The 27,546-nt window shown below is 43.4% G+C and overlaps 1 protein-coding gene across 2 annotated transcripts in view; it reads right to left on the bottom strand.

Annotated features, from left to right (window-relative positions):
• The window catches only part of WDR70 (WD repeat domain 70), a 221,689-nt gene that overhangs the window by 29,963 nt on the left and 164,180 nt on the right, over positions 1 to 27,546 (bottom strand). For both annotated transcript variants that reach the window (XM_037063201.1, XM_037063200.1), the window contains exons 11-13: positions 15,480 to 15,579; positions 11,501 to 11,585; positions 9,218 to 9,356 (exon numbers count right to left, since the gene is read on the bottom strand). In XM_037063201.1, coding sequence (XP_036919096.1) covers positions 9,218 to 9,356; positions 11,501 to 11,585; positions 15,480 to 15,579 — 324 coding nt within the window. The remainder of the gene's footprint in view (positions 1 to 9,217; positions 9,357 to 11,500; positions 11,586 to 15,479; positions 15,580 to 27,546) is intronic.

Genomic DNA, 27,546 nt, shown 5'->3' with positions numbered 1-27,546 from the left:
TCACTGTTGTAATTTTTTTTATTTAAAAATAGTCTTCCTTGCCCTGGCTGGTGTGGCTCAGTAGATTGAATGCCAGTCTGCAAACCAAAGGGTTGCCAGTTCGATTCCCAGTCAGGGCATGTGCCTGGGTTGCAAGCCAGGTCCCCAGTAGGGGGCATAGGAGAGGTCCACACATTAATGTCTCTCTCTCCTTCCCCTCTCTAAAAATAAATAAGTAAATAATCTTTTAAAATAAGAAATAGTCTTCCTGGTTCTGGGTGAGACAGCAGAAACACATGCCATGCAGTCTCTCCCTCTGAATGCAGGTATAAAACCTGGACAAAAGGCATGGAGCATCTGTCTGAGGGCTCTGAAAAGTAAATGGTGGTAGGTACACTGGGGACCTAGTCCAGAGTTCAATGTATCACTGAAGTAGAAGTTTACAGTTTCCCCCATGCTGGTACTTCAACCCTTCCCCACGCCCCCACCCCCAAAATCTGTGATGAACCAAATGTCAAAATTTTAAATAAAGACAGCATTAGACAAACTGATTTTTTTCTTTTGCCTCAGGCTTTGATACAGCTCGGCATAGCACTGTTACTGATCCCACTTTTATTTAGACTATTGGTATTTTATTCATCATTATTTTGGGCAATAATTTTTATTTTTTAAATGTTGCACTAAAATATTATTTATCTTCATTACTGAATTTTTTGGCACTGCCTTAAATTTTGTGCTTGAACCTCACTCTAGTCCTGTCCCTGCCTCAATCTGTAACTCACTCTATTACACAAAATTAGCTTAAAATGGACCACACCCCTAAATGTAAAACATAAAACTGTTATTTTATTAAAATATTTTCTTTATTTATTTTTAGACAGAGGGGAAAGGAAGGAGAAAGAGAGGGAGAGAAACATCGATGTGTGGTTGCCTCTCCCACGCCCCTCACTAGGGACCTGGCCTGCAACCCAGGCATGTGCCCTGACTGGGAATAAAACTGGTGACCCTTTGGTTCACAGGCCAGCACTCAATCCACTGAGCCATACCAGCCAGGGATAAACAAAACTTTTAGAAGAAAATCTGTGTGACCTAGGGTCCCTTGAGGAGTTCTTAGATGTAACACCAAAAGCACATTCTACAAAAGAAAAAAACTAATAAATCAGATGTTATCAAAATTAAAATCTTTTGCTTCATAAAAGACACTTCAGGAAAAATGTTAAAAAACAAACAACAGAGAGAAAATATTTGTAAATCATATATCCAACCCTCCAAAAAATTTTGTCATGTAAAATATATAAAGAACATCTAAAACTTAACAGTAAGAAAACACAATCAGACTTTAAAATGATAAAAAAAAAAACCCTGAATAGGTATTTTACCAAACATGATATAAAAAATGGGAAATAAACACATGTAGCTATTCAACAACATGAGCCATTAGGAAAATGCAAATTATAACCATGATGAGATACTGTACCACATATATTAGAATGTATACAATTCAAAATGCCAACAATCAAAAATGTGGGTGAGGACACAAAGTGAAAAATGTGTATGCCATTGGTGAGAGTACAAAACGGTATTGCTCCGCTGAAGACTGGCTTGGCATTTTCCTATAAAAATACACCTACACTCACCATATGGCCCAGCCAGCCTCCTCTTAGGTGGTTACCTAGAGAAACGAAAACTCACGATCACACACAAAATCCTACATGTGAATGCTCATAGCAGCTCCACCCATACTTTCCCAAAGCAGGAAATAACCAAACGTCCCTGAACAGACAGACTGTGCTGGACGGTGGAAACTACCCGGCAACTACTGTTTCACACACACGGCCTGGGTGAACCTCAAAGGTGTTCATTCTGCAGAAAGAAGTTGGCCTGAAAAGGTTACATCCTGCACGAGTCCACCTGGAAGACGTTCTTAAAAAGGCACCACTGTGGTGAAGAACAATCAGTGAGTGCTGAGGGTTAGGAGTGGGCACAGGGCACAGGGCACAGGCTGGCAGTGCGGCCACAGAGGGACAGCATGCAAAGGGGTTCTGGGGGCGCCGGGGCTGCTCTGTGTCCTGACCGAGCTGTGGTGGCTATATGAAACTAAACATGTACTGAAAGGCACAGAAATATATACTTTACAAAGAGATCAAATTACGGTATGATTTTTTTTAAATACTAAAAAAAAAAAAAGCACTAAACTGGTGCCTGTCATTTTTCCCCATCTAAACCTTTTAAGACTTCCTAAGGAAGACACCAACAGTGGAAGCACCATGAAATCGATGGTTTCTTTTTTCTGGCCTCTCATATACCTCCTCACCTATAACCTTCAAATCCTGCAAACCACTGTCCTGAGACACCCACAACACGAGACCTTCAGATGCCACAAGAACCGAGAAGGAACTTCATCAGGTCTTGCTGACACCAGCCCCCATCCTTGGGCAGTGTGAAGCTAATTTAGTAAGGAGTCCAGCTGAATTCCAGTGACTGTTTAAAGTGAACTCTGGTATGTGCGCTGCCAGCTTCAGTATATCCCAAGAAAGGTTTTACTAATCCAGACCATGAAAGCGGCAAAAACACAATGGTGTTTCTCATTATAGCCCAATGGCATCCCTCTTCTTCAGTGATTAAAGAAAGCAATTGTGCGGAAAGCAGTGCTGACCACTCACCATGCTTCCTGACAGTAAAACATGTGGTGAGAGCTAGCCTGGAACTTATCTCTGGACCCTGGGAAGGGTGGGGCCAGAGAAATGACTAGGCAACTGCTATACTGGTGGGCTAAATGGTGCACCAAATGCACCGTTACTAAATAAACCATCTCCATTTCCTCCTTACTCCCAGGTTCCCTACCAAACACCCATGCATCTCTGCATCCCGGAAGACGAGGTACAACCGGTGCTCACACGCCCTGCCTTCCTGGTCTCAATGAACAAATGCTCCGTACACCTCGGACGGGTATACCGTCTCACTACCTGGCTGCGGGAGAACACATATTCCATTAAACAGAAGCATGTTCATTAGGATCCACCTAGAATTCGCATTGATCTTCCCAAGAAAGGAATTACAGCAAATTTCATTAAACTGATATCTCTTTACTCAAAATAATCCATAATTCAAAGCACCTGCTATTCCCCAATCAGCTGCCTGACTGACTGCTCGTTAATGAAAATCAGATCACGGAAAGCCAGTGAACTCCAAGTCTAGTTTTTCCATCCCCATGTGCTCCACATGAAGAAGGTTTCCCCAGATTTGAGAAGGCGGATCAACGCCAAATGTGCTCTTTGTTTCACGTTCATTTTCAGTTGGCATCTGCATGGCTGACAGACAGCTCGAGCTCCCTCTGGGCACCAGGCCTTGAATAATCCTGACTGGGCAAGGACCCCACCTGACTCATCTCTGGAAAACGGTTTCTGAAGAGGCGCGGTCCTGCCTGAACTGGGACTCTGCACCAGTGAGACGGATCGTGAGTCCAGTCGAGTATGAGACGGGAGCACAGGTGAGTCCAGCTCCTTCAGGGACAAACCTTCACAGGTTGGTTATCTCTATATTCCAACATAAGAACAAGGACACATTCTAAAGCCAATTCTGAGGACTCCTGGAATGTCCCTTAATTCGAATGACCTTTCTGTTCCCTTCCATATGCACAATAATGGGAGATGACTGTCGGAATGGTCAGCATGTCCCCAACACTAATAAATTAAGATAAACAACTAGCTTCATGGAGGGCCTATTACTTAATGGCCCTGTTATACCCATTTATTCTTCCTCTTCAATCTCTTTGGACTTAAAATATCAATATTCTCTCCAAATAAGAACATAAAAAACTTTTAATGTGAAATAAAAGTGGCAATAGTTTCATTTCATATGGTATGTCACTTCATATGTTCACACATATAATAGTTTTCTTGGACATAAAAATTTATTAATTTAAATGTCATATCTGGAAATAATCTTTGGGTGATATGGGTTACATTTGATATTTACTAATAACCTTTTCTTCATTGTCAACTGCTGGGATTTAATATGTACTATTTTTATAATCATAAAAGTACAATTAAGATACAAAAAGCTAATCCGATAATCTGCATTGATATGTATATACAAAGAATCAGCTCTAGTAAGGTACGGAAAAATAATGTAAATTCATGTTCCCTTCAAAACTTCATCCAATTAAATAAAGAAGAAAATGCAGTTGATCTTCATGGAAATTTGGTGGGGTTTTTTTTAATAAATGATTTTTTATACAATTTGGACCTCATTTTCTCAATATACAAGGTCTGTCCAGAAGATATCCAGCCATGTAGTAGGAAAATAGAGGTGTATACACAAGTTGAAGTATACAAAAGATATAAGAAACACTGTACACAGGACAACGATGTCTCAATTCTGTTCAAAGTAGGCCCCTTGGGACCTCACACAGTTTTCCCAATCACTACAGCTGCCCCATTGTATTTTCTTGAATCTCATCAATGGTCTGAAGTCTCTTCCCTTTCAAAGGTGATTTTAGTTTTGGGAGAAGCCAGAAGCCACAGGGCACCAAATTTGAGCTATAGGGGGGTTGAGTCACCTGTGTGATTTGATGTTTCACCAAAAAACTGTGCCCAAGACCTGATGCATGAGAGGGCACATTGTCTTGATGAAGCTGCCCGTACCAGTCTCCATAGCTGCAGCCTTCTGAGTCATCTGAATAGTTTCCATGGAGAAATGTTCAAGCTTAACGTAAAATTTGATGCAGGTTCATTGCTCTACTCTCTCAGTCATTTTGTTTGCAGGCTGGCCCTCAATCCACTGAGCCACAGCACGGAGGGCTTTGCTCAGTCATTTTGAATGTGACGACCACACAGTACACATGCTCACTCAACAGCATCTACCACCCCCACTGGCCAGTACAGTGAAGTCAGCATTGTTCATGCATGTACATTCCAGTCCACTCTGCTTGGCTGCCAGGTTACATCTATGCCATGCAAACCTTTTGTTATACTAACAATGGCTGGACTTTTTCTGGACAGACCTTGTTATATGTAGTAGGCTACCTCTGTAAGCAGACACATTGCCTTCAATAAGAAATTTTCCATCCTTTTGGTAAGTATATAAATGGTAACTTAAAATAATTTTAACAATAATTGTATCTTTTTCCATCAATGTCCATAATAATAAGGGGCATGGAGACAGCCTGTATCTATACTTCTTAAGAAAGCAAGCACACAGATCTGGTAGAAAGATTTCAGGTTCTCCCTATCAGGAGAAGTCCAGAGTTCATAGTAACAACAATATAAAAGTAATTTTTATTTCACTTCTCTCCATTTGATGTAGATGAAAATAACTGATAAAATTCCAGGAAGACAGATCCAGAATATATACCTTCTCTAACTGCAGAGTCGGCTCCACACAAAAAAAAACTAGTAAGATTCCAAACTGACATCAGATACCTAATACTTGACATTCTGAGTGTTTTTTCAAAGAACATAAGTGACACGTGTATAATCTAGATTTCACTTCTCACAGGAAGGGGACGTTCTGGAAAACAAGTGCCAAGAAGCAAGTATCTAATACATATATAATATCTATATAATATAATATCTAATATCCATATAATACATCCCCGTTCTTCACTATCTATTCTCTTCAGAGGTTAAAAATGTTCTTAAAGATAATCAAGTATTCTTTAGGTAATCACAAATAACTGTTTCCTTCCTTAAAAGAACTGTACCATTACATGCTGATTCTCGACTCTGAAATGTTTATGGCAGTCCACTTGAAAATATCAAAGCAAATTTCCTTTCCCTTCCCTTCAGCTAGATCAATTATGCTAAGTGTTATAGCTGTTTTTAAAAGAAAGGTTTTGGGGTTTTTTATTTCCACTCCTCACTTTGTTCAGTCTTGGTTTACAGAACCAGAGGCCCCACCAAAGTACCTAAACAAACAAATGGAACAGACCATCAGGATCAAGCGTGAAACTTCTGGCCTTTTCCTCTCTACCTTTTTTCTCTCTGCCCAAGGAAATGCCTAGTATGTCTTTCAAATTACTGCAAAATGCGACTAAGGTAAAGAGGCCACTATCTTAAATAAACTAGGTCAAAACAACTGTTTTTCACTCTGCTTTGGAAAAAGAGAGCAAATGGTGATATGCTAGTACAAGTTCATAAACAGTGTCCCTTAAATTATATATATCAATTAAAAAGGAAAGTCTGTTAGTCACTCTGCAATAAATTAGTTTGATGAAAAATTACTTAGCTAATAATAGTTTATAATGTTATTTACAAGCATTTCCTAAAGAACTAAAATTTTGAAAAAGTTTAAAATTTTCTGTTTCTTCTAAACATAATTATTTTCTTAAAGTTTGATACATATTTTTGTCCATTCTTTCACTCCTATACTTTTATCACATAAAATAGGATAATAAATAACTTTCCCACAACATGAAAAGTTTGTGGTGTCTTACACAAAAAACAACAGTGAGTGTGTAATGGAATTCAATTTAGAAAAGAGGCTACTGTATTTTTCGGATTGTAAGTCCCACTTCCCCCTCCCCTCCCCACCCCTGCAAATTTGGGAGGAACAATGGTTGTTAATGCTGCTGTTGAGTTCTGTTTACATTTACATTGGTGAAATATTATGTTATTTATATTATTAAATATTTTACATTTTCTGCTTCAGATTTTTTTTTCCAGTTTTCTCACATCCCCTGAGAATGACATTCAGCTCCAAACACACACTGAGCTCAGCACTCTAGAACACAGCTCTGGGAGTTTCTGTTTTCCTAGAGACTGTGCCACAGGCACAATCAATTCTGCTTTAGTCAAGGGCACGGACACATCCAGGACAGACCTCAGGCCACCACTGCCCGTGCTAGTCACACAAGCACAGCACTGAAGTGTCCCCCCCCTCCCGCCACCCCTTCCAAAGAACACGTTTGTTCATTGTCTTTCACTCCAAGAAGACTGTCTTAAAACCTGAGAAAACAGATCAAGGAGGCAGTTGGAAGTCTCTCCAACATTCCATTCTACTATGTAAGCAGAAAACAATGTTGTCTGATGTCAATAACAATTAAAAGACACACAAACCCTACAGCGATGATTTACAAGGCCCCTGGAAGGTACCTGGCATTTCTAAGACAATTCAATATATGGTCTAGTCCACTGATTCACTGACCCTTCTCCTTTGCTTGCTTCTCTTCACTTGCCCATCCCTTAAATGCTCGAATTTCCTAAAGGCTCATTCTCTCTCTCCTTTTTGCCTTTCCTTAACCTAACCATTTGGTAACCAACATTTCAACGATGAACTATAAATGCTGCTTCCAAAACTGTCTTCTTCTTCTTAAGCCCCAAACTCACCTACCCGCCTACCCAGAGGTCCTACAGGTACTTCAAGTGCAACACACCCACACCAGAACTCGCTGTCTTTCTTCCATCACCTGCTTTCTTTTCTTTTCTTTTCTTTTCTTTTTTTAGTCACACAGAACATTGATTCAGTATCCCAAGTTATAAACTTCAGACTTCACGTATAAATGAACACTGAATATTTTAAATCTAACCTTCACACTCCAGTCCAAATGAACGCTTCAAACACAGATCTGAATGTGCCATTCCTTTGCTTTAAAAAAAAAAGCCACAACACAATGTCACCTTCCTGTTACGGTATCCAAGGTCAGCTTGCTTTCCCATCTCTAAACACTTCTCTCCTGCCTCGCTCTCCACAGATCCACCGGAGCTCCACAATACGCAGCACTTACTCGCATTCCCAAGTACAGTCCTCCCTCAGCACCTGCAGGGGGACAGGTTCCAGGACTCCTGGCCCAGGCCAAAATCTGCAGATGTTCAAGTCCCTTTTATAAAGTGGCATAGTATTTGCACATCCTCCCATGTACTTTAAATCATCTCTAGATTACTTAGAACGCCTAATACAATGCACCGTAAATACTATGTAAATGGTTGCGATGCTGTAATGTTTAAGGACCAATTTTCTACAATTAGGAAAATATCTTTTTCAGTGCAAAGTTGCTTGAACCCACAGTTGCAAAATCCACGGGTATGAAAGGCCGATTGTGTCCCACCCACTCGTTCAGTGCGTACCGACTGAGTGTCTCCTATGTAACAGGCAATCTTCTAAGCCCTCCGGACATCGCAGTGAACAAAACAGTTTCTGCCCTCACTGACTTCCAATGGATGAGGTGGTGGTAAGCGCTACGGAGAAAAAGATCTACCTAGAAAAGCAACTCAGAGCAACACAGCAAAGGGCGTTTCCATACACTACAGAAATTCAGCATGTCTTTAAAGACAGATTTCCACGTCCCTTAATTCATTAAATCACAGTTTAAAAACACAACACCATAAAAAATACTAAAATGTGTAGTCACTGAGAGGCATAACAGAACAGCTCAATTATAATAATTTTATTTCTTGAGATTTAAGTTGATAGAATCAAGAGTGTTTTTTCTTCGATGCTAGTGTTTTAGGTGGCTCCTGGGTGCACCCCAAAAAGTGCTGGCACATTTCAAATGACGTCACAAGATCAGGATCCATAAAACTTCAGCATTCATCTAGTATTAGTCTCACTGTTATTTCTATATTGTCTCTAACTACACCATGGCTTCAAATGCGAGGCCCACAATTAAACGCCACAGTAATGCTAGACCATTAGAGAAGAAGTTTTTGACTGGTGATTTAAAAACAGTTGTCCGACTGTCTGAACCATTTAAGTGCTTAATATGTCTCAAATATATACAAAGAGCTGAAACAACCGGAGGACCTACATAAGAGCACTAAGTCATACAGTATTACCGAGGAATTTGACAATGAGCCAAAGAAAATTTGCACAGACATTAGTTGGCCTGGTTCATACACAGAAAATAACAATGAATAATACCATCTAAATAATAATACATATTTGGAAAGACCTGAAAGGAATTCAGATTATACTCTGGGAATCTTTACTATTATTATATTATTATAACATGTCCGGTCTTAGGACATATATGAATGAATAGATAAATGTAGTGCAAATGTTAATCTGTAAAGAAAACTAAAGGGGCTTTTTTTTTCATATGTGTAAGTTAAATCTAAAATGTCTTGAACTTCCAAATAACTTAACAGAAATTAAGTTCATTGTGATGGAGAAAAAAAGTAGCCACAATTGAAGTATATGGGCCAGGGCTCACGTTGTGTTTAAAAACCAACACAAAAGGCATCCAACAGGCAAACTCCGCCCCACCCGCAGAGCAGGGGGGAAAGAAGAGCATACATACTGCGTCCGTGATGTCTATTTCGTACACCCTTTGGAAAGTCCTGCGCTCGAAGAACACAAGCTTGCCGCTGCCGCATCCCCTCTGAACAGATGTGCCGGTGACTACGAGCTTATCATCTGGACTGAAGCAGCAGTCGGTCCTGCGGACAGAAGGAGCGGGTAAGGACAGGCTCGTGGCCCCACAGGACAGCAGCAACAATAAGCAAGTTACATAAAACATGAACAAGATCACTGTCATAAGAGATAACTCTTAAGTGGGACTTATGAGTCAAGCACTTAAGTTAATTCACTTACTCTTCACAGTAATCCTGGGAGGTAGCTATTAGTATCCCCATTTTACCAATGAGGAAACTGAGGCAGGAAGAGATTAAGTAAACCTTGTCCAAGACCACAAAAGAGAGTCGTGCGGCTGGGATTCAAACGTAGGCAGCCTGGTTCCGGAATCTGTGCTTCTCACTCCCACACACGGGAAGGCTTTTCGGCGCCAGGCATGTGGGAAGATGCTACACGGACAGCGACAGCATCCACGCACACACAGACGCTGCGTGACTAACGTCAAAGAGGTGACCGCTCTAATGGGCTTTGGAACCATGTTACTGCCGCCACCACTCAAATCATCTGAGTTGTGTAGAGTCAAACACCGTGAAATGAGGAGCAGGCCGCATTGCTGGACCCGAACTCGTGGCTGTGATTCGGTAACTGCTCTTGTAAGAGGTCTGGCCACTGCTCGTGCATGATCTAAGCCACGGCCCACACCAGTTCTGGAGTGAGTGCTACTTGAGGCCGACAGAAGAGCTCAAAAAATTCTCATCGGCTACAAATTCAGGTGTGCCCATCGGTTTGCCTTAGCAGAGCAGCGACGTGGGCAGCAGGCTGTGTTCAGGTCGGCGCTGTCGCTGCACAGCCCCCCGCCGCCCGATGCCCCCCTGACCTCCACCTTCGCCTCGCTGTTGGTCGCTAGTGAACACAGAAGCGAAATCTCGTTTCTACCAAAACAGAAAATGGGGCTTAGGTGTGAACTGCAGGGTACAGATGCCAAACTCCACCTCAGCTGCCTCAGGAAAAAATCTGTGAATGCTTCACCCGTCAGCTTGGGAGGGTGGAGAAAACAGTGCTCCGAGAGCAAGACAGCATGAGTGAGGGGAGGTGACTGAACTCCTGACTGGAAAGATGATTAAAACAATTAAGGAACCGATACGTAATAATGCTGCAAACTATAAAAGATCACTTTGATGGTAAAGGGTTCAAATTATAAAAGACAACAAAAATGTAAGCCTACCCTGTCATTCACACAATATTAAAAGAACACGTCAGTCCCTTAAAGTATTTTTACTGCCCCAAGACTTACACATGCATCCAAAATACATACGGGGACTGTCCAGAAAGTATCCAGACACATGCTATGAAAAATAGAGGCAGTTATTGAAGACGATAACAAGACACAAGAAACATTGTACACAGGACAATGACCCCTCAGTCCCCTTCAAAACAGGCACCTTGGGACCTCACACAGTTCTCCCCATCGCCATCATTTGCCCAGTCATATTTTTCTGACTCTCATTCAGGAAATCAGTGAGATTCATTCCCTTTCAAATGGGATTAGTTGTGGAAAACACCAAAAATCACAGGGCACCAAATCTGGGCTGTAGGGGCCTGAGTCATCTGGGTGATTTGATTTTTTGCCAGAAAACTCTGCACAAGATGCACGAGCTGGTGTATGGTCACGATGAAGCTGCCAATCACAGTTGCCCGTGGCTGCGGCCCTCTGAATTGTCCGAATAGGGTCCACAGAGGAATGTTCAAGCTTAAGCAAAATCTGATGCAGATTCTTTGCTCTACTTGCTCAGTCATTTTGAATGTGGTGGCCACACAGTGCACATGCTCACTCAGTGGTGTCTACCACCCCCACTGACTAGTGCAGTGAAGTCGTCACTGTTCACACATGCTCATTCCAGTCCACTCTCCTTGGCTGCCAGCTTACATCGATGTGGCACTAACTGTTCACTAACAATGGCTGGACTTTTCCTGGACAGACCTCATGTGTGTGTGTACATAAAAACACATGAACATACATCATTTCAACTTCAGAAAAAGTTTTAGAGTCTAAGAATGTGCAAAATAAAAAGGGAAAATGAAATGCATTTTTCAAAAAACCCATTTCAAACACTCTTCAAATCCCTTTTTGAGAAGATCTAAAAGACGTATGATATAAATTAACACTGAGGTGAATAAATGTGTTTTTCATTCCCTTATGCTTATCCGATCCTAAAAATGTGCTACTTACATTGGGAACATGGTTGGAAGACCCGAAGCTGAAAACAGTGGCTTATTAAACTGTCGGATATCCCACAGTTTTAATGTATCATCACCTGATAGAGAAAAAAGAAAGAAAAAACAAAAACAAAGTGAATTGTGCAAAAAGACCCAGTTTCACATTTGGAATTTGCTAAACTTAGCATACAAGGGGGGATCCCCCCAAGACCAGAATTATCTTCTGGAGGGTTGGCCCCTTGTAGTACAAACTTCCCATGCTAGGCGAGTGTTCGAGAAACCCATCTGCATCAGTGCACCAGCTGGCGTCATTGTGAGAGGCTGCGTTTAGTGTCAATGAATTTTTTTTGAAGACTCTTTCATCAATGCGTTTGTCCATTTCATGACAGGTGATTTATAAGCACACCTGCCCACATCAAGCTGAGTGTTCAGCAGTTTTTGACCCAAAACAGCATGATTCCCATGCCCAACCTTCCCCATTCACCTGATCTCACCCCCAGTGACTTTTTTCTGTTTCCCCAGATGAAAAAAGCCCTCAAAGGGAACTGTTTTGCCGGTGTGGAAGAAAGAGGTGAAACAAAAAATGACAGAAGAACTAAAAGGCATCAAAATCGATGCGCTCAAAACCTGTTTGGGCAGTGGGGAAACAAGTCTTGACAGGAGTATTTTTTTTAATCCTTTTTAAAATATTTTATTTATTTGTCTTTAGAAGGGAAGGGAAGGAGGGAGTAAGAGAAACATCAATGTATGGTTGCTTCTCGTGCATCCCCTGCTGGGAACTGGCCCCTGCGGAGAACTGGCCTGCAACCCAGGCATGTGCCCTGACTGGGAATTGAACTGTGATCGCCTGGTTCACATGCCCATGCTCAATCCACTGAGCTACACCAGCCAGGGCTTGACAGGAGTATTACATCAAATGGAGAGCACTCTGAAGGTGACTGAGTTTAAACATGTAAGAATAAATACACGCTTTTATATAAATACATTCCATTTTGGGGTCCCCCATGTAACTAGCAGAAGGGAGATAAAGGGGAGAAAAGGAGATGCCCACAGAAAGGTTTTACATTTTTTAACTGTTTGGGGAGCTTGAACGCATTAATTGGAAGAACAGTAGAAGATATATGAATAACGAACTGGTCTTCTAGAAATTACTTTCCAGACTGAGGCAGCATCTGCAGCAGAAGGAGCCCGAGAGAATCGACTCTAAAGGGTGGTTTTAGAGCAGATGGGAGTTCCCCTTGGCTGACTTGAGCACAGCCGGACTTTTTAGGAAGACAGTAATTCAACAGCTGTCATGACTGAAAGTAGCTCAATTCAGAACGAATTCTTCCCCCCTCAAGTGTGTCTGTGAAGCTGTCCACTAAGGTGAACGAGGGTGAGCACGGGGTCCCTGCCCCTCCGGTCTCACGGCCTCTGTGCCTATCGCTCTTCACTTTGCTGGGCAGCACAACTGTTCCACGCGTGTTCAAGTATCACGAATATTCTTTTAAGAATCACTTCTTTGCACTTCTGAAGGACCACTAATTCCTGACCACAATGAGAGCCAAAACTCCTATCGGAACGTCTTCACTGTTTTCTCCCCAGCGTCCGCAGCTGAGACCTGCCTCAACCCCCCGGGTCCACTAAGGATCAGCAACAGGTGCACATGGGGTGAGTGGAGAGTTCAGCAGAAACCCCACTCTCCCCAGTGACCTGCCTCTGAGACCCAGCTTGGGCAGGTGCACTGGGCCACAGCGGGCTGGACTAGGGACCTGCTCGTATGGGAAGAACTTTGTTGAACATTCCTTCGTAGTCTTAAAAAAGGGTTACATATCCTCCCTCACAATTCTCAACCAGTAAGAAAACATTAACCTCCAGTACACAGTTCGGCTAACTTGGCGGGTTCTGGAGCTAGCAGAGCACCTCACGACATCTTGGGGACTCTGCTGAACAGACTCCCTCTGCCGTCCTCTACACACCCGGGAAGGAAAACGACGGGACACAGTACGTGTGCGGAGTCCATGGCTGACTCGTTACCCAGGAGCTGCTACAGGGTGGAAGGGGAAGGTACGAATTATCAACCGGACGACTGACTGAAATGGAATCCATCCTGTACTCCTAAGGGAGTGATTATCCATGGGGGTGGGGGTCGAGGTGCAGGAGGCTGGCCTCTTTGAGGATCCTCTGGGAAGAATTTTCAAATGATGCTCCCCTCTTACTCCAATCTCCTCTCCTGTCTCTGCCTCGGAGACCCGGGTATACCATGCTAAAGACGCAAGACTGAATGTGAGGATTTCCCAGTAGAGCATTTATCATTTGAAAAACCTTCCCAGGGGATTCAGAGACAACCCCTCCCTGGCCCCGCCTGGGTAAGAACCACTGTTTGTAAGTAAAAGTATTTACAGTCTTTTTAAATAAAGCTTTTATTCATTTATCTTTAGAGGGGAAAGGAAGGAGAGAGGGAGAGAAATATCAATGTATGGTTGCCTCTCGTGCATCCCTGCTGGGAACTGGCCTGCTACCCAGGCATGTGCCCCGACTGAGAATCGAACCACGATCGTCTGGTTCGCAGGCCCGCACTCAATCCACTGAGATACACCAACCAGGGCAGTATATACAGTCTTAATTAAGAATCATCTCAGGAGCCCTGGCTGGTGTAGCTCAGTGGATTGAGCGCGGGCCTGCGACTCAGACGATCGTGGTTCGATTCTCAGTCGGGGCACATGCCTGGGTTGCAGGCCAGTTCCCTGCAGGCCAACTCCCAGCAGGGGATGCACGAAAGGCAACCATACATTGATGTTTCTCTCCCTCTCTCCTTCCCTTCCCCTCTAAAGATAAATAAATAAAATCTTTAAAAAAAAATCATCTTAGGACCAAAATACATATTTTGTACATATCCACCTTTGCCATGTGCACCATAAATAGGAAATACAGGTACATGTGCTACGGTTTAGTTTAATCATGCAAACGAGAGCAGTCCGCTTTGGAGGACAGAGACTCTGAATGGAGATCTGGAGGGTCAAGGCCCTGGACTGGCTCAGTGGCGGGGAAAGTGGTAGCCCGTCTCACCACGTACTCCTTACCCCCTCCACCCTCCACACCAGGCTGCTGGCTCTTTCGGGGAAGGAGCCAGGTCTCTGATGCTCACAGTGCACACCCATCACAGCGCTGCCTCAGAGTAGCGCTCAATATGTAGTAGCTGAGTAAGGGAATGAACGACCACATATGGTGCTGCTAGATTAATTTGGCCTGCAGAGCAAAGACGAAATCCTTTACGTGGTATTTAAGGCGGTCTGTAATATGGCTCCAGCCTCCTCACCTGCCATTTCCTTTCTGTCCCCACAAATGGGCCTACCTGAAGGTCCTGGGTCGCCTCCCACACCTCCCCACAATGCTTTGCTCATGAGCTGCCCTCCCTATTCTCTTATTTCTTTCTGTTAACACATAGTTTACCCATGCAAGAAAGATTCAGGAAACAACTAGGAGCAACTTGTATTCCACCATATGAGTGTGGTAAGTAACCTTACAATAAGATCACAAAGAACTATGTAACCATAAAAAACTAACATCCAGGCATAAAATTTTTTTTAAAAAACTGAATTGAGTTAGTGCTTAAATTGGAAAAAAAATCAATGGTCAGCAAATAGAAGACTTTGAAATACCAGATGCAAAATTATAAAATGATATAAAAATACTGACTGTCATCTACAAAGTTCCATTAGGTAGGGAACAAAGTCATAACTGGAGGTTTCAAATTCAGATGGAATTTGAAGCTAAAATTAAAACTTAGGCACAAAAGTACAGATTTTCTAAGTTTTACTTGATACCTCTTAATAAAGGAATATTGCCAGATTGGGCATGCATTTTAACGGAAAAAGATCAGACAGGCAAAGGCTCCTTAACCACAGCACCGCTAGCTCCACAAAGTGCTCGGATTCTAGAGCGACATCTGTCAGCGTTAATTATGACCCCTCCAATGTAGAGACACATCAAGAAGGAGGTCTCTAACCTACCTCCGCGAGTGGCCAGGACGTTGCCATCATAGGAAAAAGTCACGCAGGAGGTGTCTGTGCCGGGGTCATGCGCCTGCTTGTAGTGGAATTTCGGGTGGACCTGTTCGAGGAGAGAAGCAAAGGGTTACCATGTCCTCTGAATTCAGATGCAAGCACTTTTTGTGGCAAGCATATTTCACTTTGTCATACAGAAAGTGATATACATTTATCTACATGTAAAATATTAATTTGACCTGATTGTGGTTTTCATTATTCTGAGGGGGAAAGTTTTAAAAGGCTTTTAAAAATATTCAATTGCTTTAATAAGAGACAAAAAAGAGATAAGGTGAATCTTACGTGAAGACAGTTTCCAGACGGCCCCAGTGAGCTCTGAGCAGCTCAAGATCACTATAGCATTTAGTTTCTCCTGCTGTACTAATGAACTATGTCACACAATGATTGGAGCCATTTCCTATGGTTATCTGAGAGGGTAAAAGTAAATAAAAACCACACCCAGATATTACTCACTGAGTCAAAAACGCCCTGCACACCCAGCACACAGATGCTGCACACACGGTCACAGATGGTGGTCACGAGGATGACAGGACCACGATGGTGACAGCTAACCCTTTCACAGCACCGTATCCTTTAGTCTTGCCTATTTAATTCTGACCATCGCTCTAAGTGGTAAGTTCTACCATTACCATCTCCATTTCACCAAAGCACAGAGACTTGAGCATCTTGTCCAGGGCCACACAGCTAGTGAGCAGTTGGGCTGGGAGCGTGAACCAAGGGGCCTGCTCTTAAACACCGCATTACCCTCCTCTACTAAAGGGTGTTAACGGTCTTTTCAATTCCAGTGTTGCTTGGGCACAGTTAAGGACCTATAAAAAGTAACTTTGCTATACTGCTCTTGCCACTCAGTTATGAATCAGTGACCAGCACAGGCCAGAGTACTAAAGAGTCAGTGATCCCAGATGCACCAGGCAGGCCCTCTCCACAGTGAATGCACAGGACATTGCTAATGATGAAAACATGTGGGTCTCTCCCCTGGAGTCCCAGGCAGAAGAATACAGGCCAGCCCTCTCCACTGGTCCCACGGAAACAAAGGATGGCGCACAAAACAGCTCACGCACGTCAGCCTCCCAACAACATCGTCGACTCCCACCATGGAGCTTCCATCTAAAAGCGTCCAGGCATGACGAGTGCACTACCTCACGAAAGCAGGCAGGTCCCTCTTTTAATCCTCAACCAAGGATGTGTTTTTGTTGATTTCAGAGAGAGAAGAAGGCAGGGGAAAGGGGAGAGAGAAAGAGAGAGAAACATTGACTGGCCAACCGGGGATCAAACCCACAACCCAGGTATGAGGGGGAATCTCCCCAAAACCTGACATTTATAAAGAAAACTGTGTATTTATTCTTACATGTTTAAACTTCAGTCACCTTCAAAGTACTCTCCATTTAATGCAATATACCTATTGAGACTTTTTCCACTGCTCAAAACAGTTTTTGAACTCGTTGATTTAGATGCCTTTTGCGCTCCTACCGTTTTTTTTGTTTTACCTCTTCTCACTGGCAAAACATTTCCCTTGGAGGACTTTTTTAGTCTGGGGGAAGAAATTGTTTAGGGCAAGAACTTATGAACAGGGAGGTGGGGCACCAGGGTCAGGATGTTTTTGATCAAAAACTGCTAAACACTCAGTGCAGTGTGGGCAGGTGCACTCATAACTCACCCGCCATGGAGTGGGCAAATGTGCTGAATGAATCTTCCAAAAAACTTCACTGAAGCTGAACACAGCCTCTCACAACCATGCCAGCTGTACACTGATACAGCTGGGTTCCTATAACACTCACTCGGTGAGAGAAGGCTATACTGCAAGGGGCCCACCCTCCAGAAAATAATTCCATTTGTCTTGGGGGGGGGTCCCTCCTCGTATGCGCCCTGACCAGGGATTGAGCCCACAGCCTTTTGGTGTACAGGATGACATCCCAGCCAATGGAGCTACACAGCCAGGGCTGTTTGTTTAAAATAATTTGCCCATCTTGAGTTAAAATGGTCCTCTTTCTTCCTCTGGGTCATACTTTTAGAAATTCGTATCAAAGACAATTATCATGCTTCTGCCTTTCATAGGTACAATGAATTCATTGATTCACCCTTTTTAAAGAAATCAGCCATCAACTGCACGGCAGACACAGAGTTCGGCAGAGAAACACAGATACGCACAGACAAACATGCCTTCTCCCCACAGAGCTGACCGACAGTCCCCCGAAAGTATATGGATGAGCATACAAAGTGACAAGTGGTCACTTTGACAAAGTGACAAGGGGGAAATACAGAGAAATCCCTGAGCATTGAAGAGGGGTTCCAAACCCCAACTTGAGAACAGGGGGCAAATGGGGCAAACGGAAATCAGAGACCCAGTGGGTAAAGTAAGAGCTGGCAGGCAAAGAAGCAAGACACGGGGACAAGACAGACTATTCCCGTCATTGAGTCCTGCATTGTGGCAGGTGGCGCTTCGACCCCCACGCCCTCTGGCCCCTGGTGTAATGCCCATGAATATGTTACTCGACGTGGCAAAAGGGGACTCTGCAGGTATAATCAAGGTTACTAATTAGCTGACCTTAGAACAGGGAGGTTTATCCTGGAGTAACCAGGCAGGAGTGAAGTAGTCCCATGAGCCCTTAAAAGAAGAGCTTCCTGCTGGCTAAGGACAGAAGAGGAAGCCAAGGAGAGTAGTACATCAGAAAAACTCAAAGTCAGGAAGTGTTTGACATGCCAGCGTTGACTTAAAGATGTGTCAAGGACCTGAGAGATCTTGATTTGGCCAACAATCAGTGAGCTTGAAAGAGGACCCCGCCCTCAAATGAGAGTCACAGCCTGGACCAACGCTGAGATTTCATCCTGATGACACCCTAAAAAGAGAAATGAACCACACCATGCCACACTTCTTATCTACAGAAACTTTAAAATAACAAACTGGTATTTTTTAAGTCACTAAATTTGTGGTGATTTGTTAAAAACGGGAAACTAACACATGCCTAATGAAAGGTCCTAAGATAAAAGAGCTGGTTGCATTCAAAGAACTAAGAGGCCAACCCCAGCTGGAGGGAGGGGAGAGGAGGGGAGGGGAGGGGCGAGGGGAGGGGAGGGGAGGCTGTACAGGGCTCAGACCACCAGCGGCCTCGTAGGCCAGGTTAAGGGCTTAGATTCGATCCTGAGGGCAAATGGGAGCTGCTAAAGAGTTTTCCCAGTACAGTAACTGCACACATGTGGAGAACAGGTTGGACACCTTTTTTTCCTTGGAAAAACGAAACTCTGCTACCGACCTCAGTAACAAAAATTTGCCACCTCATTATATTTCATCAAAGTCATAAACTACCAAAATCTAAAAAAAAGCTTTTGGAAGACTTCGCCGCAGGAACAGTACCAAAAAGTCCTACACTTAAATTTGGCTGCTCAGTGAAATCAACTTAGTTCTTTTTTAAATTTGTTTTCAATGTTTTGTTTTTAACACTAGTAAGGACAAAGCCACATCTAAACAGAAGGAAGACCCACATTTTGTGAATGGTAAGGCAGTGTGGTATAATAAAAAGAGAACTGGGTGCTGAGCCCCGGCCGGTGTGGCTCAGTGGGCTGGGTGTTGCCCTACAAACCGAAAAGTCCCTGCTTTGATTCCCGGCCAGGACCAGGCCAGGACCCCACCGCCCGCCCCTCGAGCGCATGAGAGAGGCAACCAATCGATGTTTGTCTCTCACATCAATGTTTCTCTCCTTCTCTTTCTCCCTCCCTTCCCCTCTCTAAAAAAATAAGTAAATAAAATCTTTTTCAAAAAGGGAGCACTGGGCGAGGGACAGGAGACCCGAAATCCATACTTAATTCAGTCAAAAACTAGCACGGTGACCAGGGACAAATTATTTAGCCTTTCCAGACCATAATTCAGCCTGCTATTAACTAAGTGATTGAGCTAGGTGACTTCTGAGGTCACTTAGCACAATATCATTCTTCAGGGAAAGACAAACCCTGGGAAATAGAATGTATTCTGTAATTTGACTAGTGGGTCAATACGTACATTTCATCATTAATAGGACAAAACAGATCTTGAATGCCAACATTAAAAACACAAATGCACATATACATATAAATGCACACACACACACACACACATAAGCCAGTAAAGCGGGAGAGAGAACCTTAAAAGGTATAGACTCCAGAGGAACCCTATCACGGGAACCAGCCGGGGAGTAAGCCGGTGGCTCCACCTGGCACCCAGTTCCAGCCCTGTTGCTCCAGGGAGAGGGGGAACGAGACGGGCTGGGAAGCTGCTGCTTCCTGCATGTGTCCCGCTTCCCTCGTGTTTTTACTGTGTTGACTGAGGTCCCAGAGTTTAAAGATGCCATGTGGTGATGCAGTAAAGGAAAAGTGATCTGTTTCAAAAGTTAAGAAAAGCTTCTGTTGGATCTAACAGGTGACTGTAAAGTCAATACAATGAACTGAATACAAAATGGGATTTTGACCAAAGGCGATTTTGCCTTAATCTAGTAAGAAAGGACTTCACCAGACATGCATCTGCTACAATTTGATGTCGCCTCATGTAGGTACACTTTAAAGGGCCATTATTCTGGAGGTTGGGTGTTTTGAAAGTTTCACAATTCATTATTTATAATGCAGAAAGAATGACTATATGCCACAAAAATAAGACCCAGACTGTCTTTCTGACTTCCCGTGGTATTTTTCTACTACTACACAGATTTATATCTTAGCACAACACCCTCTCAAGTCACAACAAATGGCTGCATACTAATAATAACTAATATGGCAAGGGTAGGGAGAGACTGTGCTCAAAATAATCTAATCTGTTTCCTCTTTCAAAGGACCTAATGAAATAAAGAGGACAATGTCTTCAAATGGACAGACGGCTCACGAACTGCGTGTCAAAAGTGCGCTGCTATTGCTGACTTCACTTTATGCAGTGACAAAAGTTCAGTCCAATGGAATAAAGTAGACAGCCAGAGGGTGTCTTGAACTTGCATGGAACATCCACACTTGAACAGTCCCTGATGACAGACCCTCACGCTTCTAGCACAGTCAGCCTGACTGAAAAACACTTCGCCTTAGTGTGGGAACCTGAAACGGCACCTTCTCCTTTACCTGTTTTTACAGTCATCCTGGGCAAAGAACATCGTTCTTCAGGGAAGCTGAGTTATTAACTCCTTCGGATTGGTTTCCTTATGTTATGATTTAGAGAGTATCAAGCCTCAAACATTCACAGTGATGGAAAATGCATGGACAAAACCCTGGAGTTTTAAAGGCCCTCTCTGAGATCACGCAGCACAAGCTCAAGCTGGTGAAAGCGTCCCCATCTCCCTTCCGAGCAGACGGCTGTGGGGCCTCTGGGCAGGACAGAACTCACTGCCTAACGAGCAATGCCACCCGTTTCTGGTGGCTCCACCTGGGAACACCTTTCTTAAACTGGGTCCAAGATACCCTCCTTCTAACACCTACTTGTGATTCCTGGTTCTGCCTTCTGTGGCTGTGCTAATTCTCATTTTTCTTCTCTAATGCTGTCTGCCAAATTCTCACAGGAAAATATGATGTCTTCCCCAAAGTCTTAACTGCATTTTTAAAAAATATTCTACAATGTCTGCCACTTCCTAAAATACAAAACCTTTCATTGCCTGAAACCCCAGATCATCCAGACGTTCGTTGTGGTGCCAACGGCCAGTGAGTTCACACCTGGTGGCGGCCGAGACCCCAATATCCTCCTACTGCTCTAGAATGTGTTTATCAAGGACAAGGAAAACAGCCCTCAAAGTGATTAAAATATGTTTTGTAATTAATAGAAACCATGGAACAAACTATTTTAAGTGAAAGAATTTAAATGAATTGCTAGGCTGAAGATAGAGAAAAATCCAAGGAAAGAATCCTGGTTCTAGAGCCAAGTCAAATTAACCTAAAATTTCAACTTACTGCATTTTAGTCTGAACTTGGTCAAATTACTTAATCTTTCTGTTTCCGAGTTTATTAATCTTTAAATAGCATGCTCTACACACTGACCCACTCTTACCTTTCTCCCCAAAACCTAAAGAATGGAGCTATATTTGTCTCCCTGCCTTGTGTCAAACCACAGATTTTTAGTAAGTCTGCGGTGGGCACCTCCTCTCAGAAAGCTGCTGAAATACAACCAGCTACCAAAACACAAACTCCAAGAGCAGGATGAAGCAAATGCCAGGTTATCTAGCAAACTAGGTGCAATAACATTTGATTGTCTTCTCAAATCCATTCCTAGGACCCCCTCAATTGACATAAATTTTCCTTTTCTTTCATAAATCTTTATTTTCATTTCAAGCTTAGTGGTAACCAAGAAATTCCAATCAATCCTGCATTTTCAATCACATATTAAGGTTACTGACTATACTAGGATTAAAAATATGCCAAGATTTTTTTTAAGTGTCAAGATAAAAAATGAAATAAATATAGGTCTAGGCTGGATACAATTCCCTCCTGTTTCTCTGATTTTGGAGACTTAGAGAAAAGATAATGAGGACAATGTATACAAAAGTACAGGAACTCCAACTCCTTATTTCCATGAAGCTTTCATTTTAGTATGGACAATAAAAGCTCTCCAACTGATTCTCAAATGTTTCATAATGATATTCAAATTAATATATTGCATGAAAATAAGGCATAACGCAAACAGCACAGACTGTGGAGCCAAACTGACGAGTTCAAATCCAGGCTCCACCACTTACCATCTCTCTGATCTTGGGCTAGTGAATCCCCCTTCGCCCCCCTAGGCCATCTATGCAACGAGAGCAATAGTAGTGCACACTTCACAAGCTGTTGGGAGGACTTAGTGAGTTAATTAGTGCAGGTGTGGCACAGTCCTTCGCAGTAGAGCTTTGTTGTTCTTCTCAGCCAGATGTAGCACCTCTTTCCCTACACCCTCAGTCTAGGACGTGTGACTTACAGGGTCACAGGACACAGAGACACACGTGTGTGCCTCCCAGATCGCCCACTGGGGAAAGTGTACTGACCGGCACTCCTACCGCCTCTGCAACTGTGCGGGGCCCCTAATCGGCCTAAGACTGCCTTGGCATTGTGCTATGGTCTAAGACTCTTTGTGCACAACCCCACTTTTCCTTCTTTTCTTTTAATGTTACAGTTTTGTATGAAAATACAGTTTACACACCATGGAATTTGCCCATTTAAAGTATGACGTCAATGTTTTTTAGTATTTTCAGGGTTGAGTGAATGTCGCCACCATCAATTTTAGAACATTTCTATCACCCCAAAAGGAAACTTCATAGACATTAGCAACTACCCCCCATTTTCCCCAACCCCTTAGCCCTAAGCAAACATTAATCTAGTTTCTGTCTCTGTATATTTGCCTGCCTGAACATTTCACATACATGAAATCATACAATATGTTATCTTTGGTGAGCAGCTTCTTCCACTCAGTATAATGTTTTTGAGATCCATCCACATTGTAGTAAGTATCAGTACTTCATTTCTTTTTATTGCCAAATAATATTCCACTGTATGGCTGCACTACATGTTACTTATCCATTCATCAGTGGGTGGACATTTAACACTCCTTTCTTTCCTCTCTCTTTCCTAAGGACATTTTACTCCCATCCCAGCCACCCCCCCACCAGTGGTCCCTACCTCCCTCCCATTTCTATCCCCCTTAGTTGTTGTCCATGTGTCCTTTATACTAGTTCCTATAAATCCTTCCCCTTTTCCCCTGAAATTTCCTCCCTTCTCCCCTCTGGTCACTGTCAATCTGTTCTCTATTTCAGTGTCTTTGGTCATATTTTGCTTGCTTGTTTGTTTTGTTGTTTAGCTTCCTGTTAAAGGTGAGATCATATGGTATTTGTCTTTCACCACCTGGCTTATTTCACTCAGCATAATGCTTTCCAGTTTCATCCATGCTGTTGCAAAGGGTAGGAGCTCCTGCTTTCTTTCTGCTGCATAGAATTCCATTTTATAAATGTACCGTAGTTTTTTGATCTATTCATTTACTGATGAGCACTTAGGTTGTTTCCACCACTTGGCTATTGTAAATTGTGCTGCTATGAACATGGGGGTGCATGTGTTCTTTTGGATTGGTGTTCAAAACAAAAAGCTTCTGCACAGCTAAAAAGAACAGCACTACAATGAAAACAGAACCAACTATATGGGAAAACATATTAGCCAATGATAACTCACACAAAAATTTTATCTCCAAAATATATAAGGAACTCACATGACTCTACTCCAGGAAGGCAAAAAAACCCAATTAAGAAATGGGCAAGGGATCTAAACAGACAATTCTCCAAGAAGGACATACAGAGGGTCCAGAGACACATGAAAAGATGCTCAGCATCACTAGCCATCAGAGAGATGCAAATTAAAACCACAATGAGATACCACTTTACACCTGTTCAGAATGGCTATCATAAACAAAGAAACAAACAACTAGTGTTGGAGAGGTTGTGGAGAAAAGGGAACCCTAGTGCACTGTTGGTGGGATTTCAGACTGGTACAGCCACTGTGGAAAACAGTATGGAATTTCCTCAGAAAACTAAAAATGGAACTGCCTTTTGTTTTAGGCATTTAATAGACATGGGAGGAACAACGGCAAAGAAAGCAAGGCTGGCTGGTTACTGCTAAGTCGGATGGACACCTGCAGAGGGACAAAGAGAATCCGAGGGCCACTAACAGTGAAAGACTAAGCGGGAGGACCAGAGGGCCATTTCAGCTGCTTCCAAGGGGCCGTCATCTGCTGCGATGGAAGAGCAGACACAGCTGAGCAACAAGAGAAACAGATCTGGCGGTTAGATTTATAGAGCTCCAAAGACACTGAAATGCTCAGCTAAGGCAGGTCTGTTACTCTAAGGTCAGGGCCGTGGCTGGGAAAGCCTGAGATCCTGAAACATAAGGGGAAGATGCTTGGATGGACGCCCATACATGCTGGCTCTGTGGACCCCTTGGAAGGCTCACAGCTTCCAGAGCTGGCCCACCCCCGCCTAGCCAGAGCTAGAACTTCCCTTGTGCTAGAAGACGCTACAACTGTCCCACCCCCACAAGGCAGCGGATACCTTCTTTCAGAGCACGCCCCTACCTCCTGGCTGCTAGGCCAATAACTACGGTGGGTGGAAACCAAGCATCACCCAGCTGGGGCAGTGGTTGGGCCTGATAAGGGAGGAAAGAGATTCCACACCAACAGTGATACAAGAATTAGCTAGCAGCTACTGGCAGGAGCCATGAAGTACCTTGAGCTGTAGATTTTGAAATTGCTTAATCAAGGAGGCTTCGATATAAGACTAGATAAGCAGGAGTCATTAATTTGGAGACACATTTTTGAACAAGGACACCAAGGGATGGAGAAAACTTGCTGCTAGGGTGCTATCAGAGGCCTGGAAAAGTGACAGCCGATGTTGAATTAAATAAAAACACCCCATGGCCCTAGCAGAGGACAGAGAGAAGAGTAAGAAGAGTGGGGGACATGGCATGCTGGAACGCATATACTGTGTCAAGCCGGAAAACACAGAACATTATTTTCCATGGGAGGGCCCAGAGAAAATACCATTCACCAAGGCCACCAGGAAAGCACAGGGCAGATGGAGCCAGGGTCACCAAGAAGTTCAGTGGCAGCTCTCCTCTGCAGTCCCAGACTAATGTCACTACCAGGCCATTCACGTCCATGGGTAAGATGAGGCCCAAAGTAATAAAATCCAGGTTGCAGTGTTCAGTTGCTAGAAGCCAAAAGGCTATAACTAGTAATGACTGACAAGGCCAGAGAGCTGTCTTGTACAGCAAGGGGGCTTGATGTGTAGAGAATTGTGGAGATCGCTTTTCTAAGGGCAGGAGAGATGGGCAGATAACAAAGGTATTGCTTAATATCTACAATCAAAAAGAGAGAGAAATGGGGAAGCAGGGGCTAAGGTTGATCACCCCAATAAAGAGACACGCTCCTTCACTCTGTTTCCCTATTTGAGCCTCATTTCAGATCAACAGCCTAATGACTGTAGAGGTAGCCAGATTCTTGAGAGAAAACACTGTGCTACTTACTCAGTGGGACAATACTTCTAGTCTTTCCACAAAGGGACTGTTGCTACAGACTTCAGTAGTCAAAACTGTCATGCTGTGCTGAATGGGATGGCACAGCCAGAGCATATTAATAAAGCCTTGTGTGACTCTGATCAAGGACTTCCCATTGGTCTGGCCAAAGCTTTCTTATAACTGTGTGGCAGCCTTGGAACCTCCCTAGCCAACCCCTCTTCCTCCCTTCCCTCTTTCGTTCATAGAGGTCCAACTTGCATCACCATCTGATACCCCTAGCCTCCGATGGTCCCCCACCCACTTTTCCCATATAGAGTTTTGACAATAAATCTCTTATGCACCCAATGCTGCCTTAGCATCTGCTTGCTAGCATCTGTAACAACAGAGGACATTAGCAAACCAGACACAGCAGAGAACCGTAAAGGCATGCACATTGGAACTTGCTGTCTTGCTGCTTTTGGAACCCAGCCACCTTGTGGAAAAGAAGGAGCTAGCTTCCTAGACAACCAGAGTCATGTGCTCAGTCATCCCTGTAGCACCAGCTGACACCCAGCCAGTAGCAGAAGTGTGGGTGAGGCCCCCCAGACCATCTAGCCCTACTGTTAGTTAACCACAGACGCAACCAAGAACCCAGGAGAAATCAGCCAAGCCAATTCAGGCCAGAAGCACTGCCCAACTGACCTACAGAATTGTGAAAAACAATGTTTGTTGTTTTAAGCTACTAAGTTTTAGGGTAGTTTCTTACGCAGCAAAAGTTAACTGATGCAACGTATAAAGAATGTGAAAAATACCTGATAGAGAGTAAACATTATGTGAGTGTTTGTCCCTATTATGAGTCAAGTGATACTACAGGAGCATTAAAACAGCCATTTCTTCTATACACTCTTTGACACCAAATAAGACAAGGATTGGAGCAGACGATACTGGAATGAGAGAAGAAAATGCTTGGAAACATGGAAGGGGGAATTGTGTGTAAGTTGCTTTTCTTTATGGTACTAAGATGAAAGCTCTTTCCCCACATTGCTGATCTTTCTTTCAAGTGGGTCGGCCTCAGATTCTTCCTTTCCCAGGCACGTCATCTGAACTCCAAGAACCCCAATGAGTTAGAGAGTACAGTAAGGTATGTTTTGCATCACATATCGTGGTGCTACGAGAGGAACGTCCTTAATAAATACAGCAAGTGAAATTCCGACCTTCTGAGCATGTTTCGAGGAAACAATATATTTCATAGTAGGTTGACAGCTATCCAAGTTTCTAACCTTTCAAAAAAAGATAACTGTTCCAGCCAAGATGTTTTTCCCTTCTCTCCTCCCTCCCTTCTCTCTCCCCTCTCCCTCTTCCTCTTGCTTCCTTTTTTAAAAGAAATCATTTAGAGAAAAGAGAAATGATATCTGACAGAGGTTTCTGAAAACTCTATCCATCATCCCCCATACAAGTGTGGCACTGACTTTTTAGAATTCACATTTTCAATGTCAAACACATTTACTGAGGATCCATTATACACACAACACTGAGGTATATAGAGGAAGAGACAGCATGGAAATTTCTTCCAATGACATACAAGTTGGGAAAGGGGGAGAAACATGTTAAAGCCGTTTACTCTTTCATAAAACACTTACTGCATCAACTTAAAGCCAGGTTTAGAGGGCATCAGATGACTAAGAACTGGCCTCTGCCATGTGGGAAGCTCCCAGGTCAGAGATCGAGAGGGACAGACACAGAGAGAGAGAGAGACAGACGGGGCATTTCTTTGTGATGAGAGCTGAACTCCCTAGCAGAGTCCTCCAGCCTTAGCTCAGGCTCACTTTGTAAGTCTGTGATATCAGAAAGCAGCTATGACTTAGCATTTATTTTCCAACTATGTTTGGCCAAGAGATAGCCCAGCCTTCACTGGTCACTAGACAATGTTGCAATGACATGCCTGCTCAGTCACCTCAAACCTGGCGACTGCAGTGTGTTACTACCTAGGGCTCTTTCTCTGATGACCAGCTGGACACTGCAGCTGCAGTGGAAGCTCAGCCACCGAGATGTGTGAGTCACAGGC

The sequence above is a fragment of the Sturnira hondurensis genome, unplaced genomic scaffold, assembly GCF_014824575.4.
Source record: "Sturnira hondurensis isolate 20B ecotype Veracruz unplaced genomic scaffold, ASM1482457v3 Scaffold0014384, whole genome shotgun sequence".
In the NCBI taxonomy this organism is placed as follows: domain Eukaryota; kingdom Metazoa; phylum Chordata; class Mammalia; order Chiroptera; family Phyllostomidae; genus Sturnira; species Sturnira hondurensis.
This window is presented reverse-complemented; position numbering and strand designations above follow the sequence as displayed.